This window comes from Elephantulus edwardii, unplaced genomic scaffold, assembly GCF_000299155.1.
Source record: "Elephantulus edwardii isolate Elephantulus edwardi_28Jun2011 unplaced genomic scaffold, EleEdw1.0 scaffold00017, whole genome shotgun sequence".
Taxonomy (NCBI): Eukaryota; Metazoa; Chordata; class Mammalia; order Macroscelidea; family Macroscelididae; genus Elephantulus; species Elephantulus edwardii.
The window spans coordinates 14,074,172-14,080,171 of record NW_006399767.1 but is presented as its reverse complement, the minus strand read 5'-3'; the positions used below and the strand labels follow the sequence as shown (position 1 = coordinate 14,080,171).

The window sequence follows — 6,000 nt, the reverse complement described above, 5'->3', positions numbered from 1 at the left end:
GTGGTGGGAACATCCACAGTGGAGTGGTGTGAGCCTTTGGGGTGGTGGGAACATCCACAGTGGGGTGGTGTGAACATTCACAGTGGAGTGGTGTGAGCCTGTGGAGTGGTGGGAACATCCACAGTGGAGTGTTGTGAGCCTTTGGGGTGGTGTGAACATTCATAGTGGAGTGGTGTGAGCCTGTGGAGTGGTGTGAGCCTGTGGAGTCGTGTGAACATTCATAGTGGGGTGGTGTGAGCCTCTGGGGTGGTGTGAGCATCCGCAGTGGAGTGGTGAGCTTCCACCATTTGCTGAGCCCTCTTCCATTTCTCTCCTTAACTTCTCCCCTTCTGTGGTGACATCGTTCAGGAAACTGCCAACATCAGGAAGAGGCAGCTTCCCTGGGGGACCTACAGTGATGCTGAGATGTCCTAGAAATTTATTTCCTTCTGGTTGGAGGTTGTCAGGATATGTGGGGGTGGTTCTGGTTGTTCAAGGTAGTCCTCTTATTTCCTTAGAATCCTGCAGAAGCTTCTCTCTATGTCAGTTTGGAGTCACGGGCGTCATCCTCTTTCACACAGCCCACTCCAACATCCTGTGTTGTGTGTGTGTGTGTGTGTGTGTGTGTGTGTGTGTGTGTGTGTGCCTGCAGCTGTGTGTTTCTGTGTTTTTGTCCCAAGGATGACTGTATACCTAAGGAGAGGGAGTAGGAGCAGGGATGGGGAGGAGAAAGAGAGATGGATCTTCCACTTTAAGGAGCTCCCCTTCCCCGCCTGAGGAAGGAGGAGATCCATCATGGGTGGAATGCTCAGCCTGGTCCCTGTCCTCTCCAACCCCTATCTCTGTAGCTGAAGAAGATCGGGGGCGGGGGCTTTGGTGAGATCTACGAGGCCATGGACCTGCTGACCAGGGAGAATGTGGCCCTCAAGGTGGAGTCAGCCCAGCAGCCCAAGCAGGTCCTCAAGATGGAGGTGGCTGTGCTCAAGAAGCTGCAAGGTGTGGGCGGGGAGGGAATGAGAGGTGATGGGATAAGAAAATAGAGGGTGGAGATGCAGAGTGGTAAAGGGAAGAGGTGACAGCGCCAGGAGCTGAGGGGGAGGTTTAGATCATGGTTTGAGGAAGCAGTGGTGTCAGAGAGGATGGGACAGGGGGAGATGATGAGACTAGCTGATCACATGGCCAGGACAGAGAGGAACCAAGGAGGCACCAGGATTCCACCAAAGGCTTGGAAATGGGGAGAGAACTGGAGTTGGGAGAGCCTTGTCTGTGTCTGTCCCTCAGGGAAAGATCACGTGTGCAGGTTCATTGGCTGTGGCAGGAATGAGAAGTTCAACTACGTTGTGATGCAGCTGCAGGTGAGTTCTTGGGGCCCGTCCTTTCTCCTGAGCATGTGGGATGGGGAGAGAAAAGGGAGACCGGGGCTCTGTCAGGAATGAGAAGCCAATCTTAGACAGGTTCTGGTGGTGGTGGGTGGGCTGGCCACTGAGGCAGGCCTGTCCCCACCTCGTAGGGCCGGAACCTGGCCGACCTGCGCCGCAGCCAGCCTCGAGGCACCTTCACGCTGAGCACCACGCTGCGGCTGGGCAAACAGATCCTGGAGTCCATTGAGGCCATCCATTCTGTGGGCTTCCTGCACCGGGACATCAAGCCGGTGAGCACCATGGCCTGTCCGCCCTCTGTTCCCTCCTGCAAAGCATTCCATCCCTTCTCTCTCTCTGAGCCCCTGTTCCTTCTCTAGGACAACAGTGGAGCTGAAGGAGCATTTCCTATCTGTTTCCCACCTTCTACTCTCTCTCCTGAGCTCCAGCTCCTCTCTCTGGCCTTTAAGGAGTACACAACCTGCCCTTTCCTTGCTGTGTCCATGTCCTCTCTTCTGTTCTCCTTTCTGCCTCATCCCTGACCTTGAACCTAGAAAACTAAGGGTCCTAAGGTGTTCCTTAGGGAGCTGTGGTGGCCTAGTGGTAAGGAGCTGCACTGGCAACCCAAAGGTACATGGTTCAAATCCACTAGGTGATCTGTGGGAGAAAGGCAGACAGTCTCCTCCTGTGTGATTAACTTTCTCTGGAAACCTGCTGGAGGGTCAGCTAAGGGTCGGTTCGAACTACCTGGTATATAATAACAACAGGCATCCAAGGAGCTGGTTTTATGGCTATTTCGAACTTTACAGAAGTAAAAATTAAGGCCTCAAGAGTTTAGTTGAATTGCTCAAGGTCACACAAAAGGAATCCCCAGTTCTCTCTGGCTGTCTTAGAGCAGGCTAGGTACAACTAAACTGCACTGCCCTGCTGGAGCGTCCCATGTACTTAGAGCTGGAGAAACCCAGGCTCAAGCCCCAGCTGGTCCTCACTTGCTGTATGATCTTGGAGAAGTCCCTAGCCTTTTTGACCTCCAGTGTGCTCTTACCTAAATTGAGGATAATCACACCTGCCCCTCAGATGGGATAACTCGAGCTTCGTAAACCATAACCCAACCTGAGTGTGTGAACACTGATGCCTGAGGTTTGTGTGAATGCATGTGGGGTGAGTTCCCTTCACCCCAGTTGCTAAGCTGTTTCCCTTGGAAGACCCCGGAGGGGTTAGAGCCCCAGAGCTCACAGCTACTATCTTCCCCAGTCAAACTTTGCCATGGGCAGGCTGCCCTCCACCTACAGGAAGTGCTATATGCTGGACTTCGGGCTGGCCCGGCAGTACACCAACACCACGGGGGATGTCCGGCCTGTGAGTACCCACCTCGGGAATCTTGGGTCTCTGTGCTCAAAGCTGTCAGGACAGTGGGTAACTCCCCGTCCCAGTTCCCAATGTGAGACCGTTCACAGAAGGTCCCCCTCTACCAACTTTTCCTGCAGCCGCCTAAGCAGACGTGGCCTTGTGTTCAGCATCAACTCCGTCTAAATCTGGAGTCACCACGTAGCCTGTCTCCACTCACCCTTAGCCTGGGCACTTGGTGGATGCCCCAGCCACATCCTGTGATCTTCCTGTTCACTCTGGCCAAAGACAAGTGTTGGGGCAGGGAATTTAGTTTAATGATGGGAGGTAGAAGAAGGCGTGAGTTGCAAGGTTGGGGTATCAGGTTTAACCTAAAGAGGCCAACATGTTGAGGGTGGGGTTGGGTCAGGATCAGAGTAGGAAGTGTCAGGCTTCGTAAGCAGGGCTGGGTGGTGGCTGCGGCCAGGGCTGGGGATGCAATGGGTGAGGTTCCTGCTACTCTCTCCTCTGCAGCCTCGGAATGTGGCTGGGTTTCGAGGGACTGTTCGTTATGCCTCAGTCAATGCCCACAAGAACCGGGTGAGTGGCAGAATCCAGACCAAGGGATGGAGGGACAGGATGGGTGCAGGCCAGGGGCTAAGTATGCTTTTGGGGACAAGGAGAGTGGGTAGCTGACTGATGTCAAGGTAGGAAAAGAAGTGTGGGGTGGGGATGGAACAAGCCCTCCCTTGGGGTTGGAAGAATCCTCCACTGGTGGCTTCCCCTAACTTCACCACCCTTTTATTCTGAGACCCCAGCCTCTCTGTCCCCATCACTGGTCACTATGGGGTGAGAATGCATAAAGGATTTGAACTCTGAGTACCGGTGTGAGTTGAGGAGTTGAGGATGGAGACATAGTCTCAGGGAGACCCTAGTTCTACCCATAGAGATGAAGGCCTCAGGCTTCCCTGAAAGATGCCTCCAGTAAAAGGCCAGCCCCCATTCCCAGGGAAAGAGCTGAGAGCTGTGAGTGACCCCTCCCCTTGCCGTCCACAGGAGATGGGCCGCCATGATGACCTGTGGTCCCTCTTCTACATGCTGGTGGAGTTTGCAGTGGGTCAGCTGCCCTGGAGGAAGATCAAAGACAAAGTGAGTCCTGGGAAGCTGGGTCTGAGGAGTGAAGGGCTGTAGTATGTGACTGGGGGTCCATTTCTCTGTGCCCATCTGCCTCCAGGAGCAGGTGGGGATGATCAAGGAGAAGTACGAGCACCGGATGCTGCTGAAACACATGCCTTCCGAGTTCCACCTCTTCCTGGATCACATCGCCAGCCTTGACTACTTCACCAAGCCTGATTACCAGGTGGGCACCTGCCAGTTGCCACCGTGCCCCTGCCTGCCCCTCCAGCAGTACCCACTCCCGCTGAGGCTGTGCCCTGGCCGGCGTGCCCCTGAGCATCTGCATGAAACTCTTTCTCACTCTTCTAAACCGTGGCTTTAGTACAGTTTATCCAGAGTTTCCTGTGTATCAGGCCCCATTCCCAGTACTTTCCGTGCATGAACCCATTTGAGCCTGAAAATAATAAGCCTTTGGTGACAACGAGAGTGTGACTTAACATTATTATTCCAGCACTTAACGATGAAGAGAGCCAAACACTTTCAAAAGTCCTTTACACTAAAACCTTGCAGGAGGCCAAGTGGGATGACTGTCCCATTTCATAGATGAGGAAACTGAGGCCCAGTATGATAGGAGCGAGGTGAGACTCAGACACAGATTCTGTTCGAAGTCGAGCACTTTCAAAGATACTACCCCCACATCGCTCTGGGACCCACTGTCTCTGATTGGAGAATGGGTGAGACTTCAACAATGCCCTGAAAAGGGCCTACTATGTGCCTGGGATGGAGCTGCACACTGTGTGGAGCACAACAGTGTCAGCATGTAGTAGGCACTCAAGGCACTTCCTTTCCAGCAGCCGGGAAGACCCGCCCTGTGTTCTAGAGAAAGATAGGAGGGTACCCATCCGAGGACCTCTGAGACCCATCTCTTCCTGAAAGCACCAGAGCCCTGGTGCTGGGAGGGATGCCTCAGGCAGGAGGACACTTGGCTCACATCTTCACACAGACTTGTGGGCCCCCTGCCCCCCAGTCACAGAGCTCTGACTACAGCTTGTGCTGACTGCTAGAGATACAGGGTTGGCAGACAAGCATGTCAACCATTCAAACCTAGTCACTATGTCCAATGACAGTGTCGTGTAGAAGGGGGCCTTGGAGGGGTGAGCTTGGGGAGTTGGGGAGCCAGGCAAAGCTTCAGAGAGGATAGGACAAAGTGGGAAGGCATTCCAAGCAGAAGAGGCAGCCTATGAGATGGGTCTGGGAAACTACCTAGTGCTTTAAGACGCTAATTCTTATGCTGAGCTGGTGAGAATGAAATAGGAAGCTGAAATGCTAATCTGAGACCTCTTGAGGGCTTGGGTCTAGCCAGTGAGACTTAAATGGAGATGATCATTTGCATGCTGATTTGTATGTTCTGTGCATGTTTTAATTTTCAATCAATGTACCCTTCTTTCAATACCCCCCCAGGCCCACTCCTATCCTGGAAGGTCCCTCTCCAATCCCAGCAACTGCCCTTTCCTCCTGGCTAGCCCTGGGGTCACCTTTCTGTCCTCCCTCCACCCCCTCCCCACAGTTGATCATGTCGGTGTTTGAGAACAGCATGAAGGAGCGGGGCATTGCGGAGAATGAGGCCTTTGACTGGGAGAAGGCGGGCACTGATGCCCTCCTCTCCACTAGCACCTCCACCCCGCCCCAGCAGAACACGCGGCAGACGGCAGCCATGTTTGGGTGAGTCTCTGGCTGGAAGGATAACCAGGGGGCAGCCGGCTCATTATTGTGAGAAGCCAGCCCTCCCTCCTCTTCCTGCCTGGACCACGGGACAGATGTGGTCATCTCTCCCATGCTTGGTGCTCAGCACTGAGGCTCTTAAACTTCAGAAGGCTCTGCTGCATCTCCACCCTTGATCTGGAGCAGAATGGGTGGCCTCCTGTGCAGTTTTTGATCACACTTTGTCCTCATCCTTTGGACATGTTGCTAGGCGAGGCTATTCCTCAGAGAAAGACATCACGCTTGGAAAGATGGATGGTCGACAAAGGAAAGACCCCCCCAACAAGAAGGATTGACACAGTGACTGGGCTCAATTGTGTCAGAGATTGTGAGGATGGCACAGGATAGGGCAGGGTTCCAGTCTGTTGTTCTAGGGTTACTGTGAGTCATATTTGACTCAGCGGCACCCAGCAACAACAACAGCTCTCCTGAGGGGCGTCTGGTGGTTTAATGGTAAGGC

General features: G+C 53.7%; 1 protein-coding gene across 1 annotated transcript in view; it reads left to right on the top strand.

Annotated features, from left to right (window-relative positions):
* Positions 1–6,000, top strand: part of TTBK1 (tau tubulin kinase 1) — a 42,219-nt gene that overhangs the window by 7,889 nt on the left and 28,330 nt on the right. The window contains exons 2-9 of the mRNA XM_006882142.1: positions 828–975; positions 1,261–1,334; positions 1,490–1,630; positions 2,592–2,696; positions 3,198–3,263; positions 3,720–3,812; positions 3,898–4,023; positions 5,347–5,501. Coding sequence (XP_006882204.1) covers positions 828–975; positions 1,261–1,334; positions 1,490–1,630; positions 2,592–2,696; positions 3,198–3,263; positions 3,720–3,812; positions 3,898–4,023; positions 5,347–5,501 — 908 coding nt within the window. The remainder of the gene's footprint in view (positions 1–827; positions 976–1,260; positions 1,335–1,489; positions 1,631–2,591; positions 2,697–3,197; positions 3,264–3,719; positions 3,813–3,897; positions 4,024–5,346; positions 5,502–6,000) is intronic.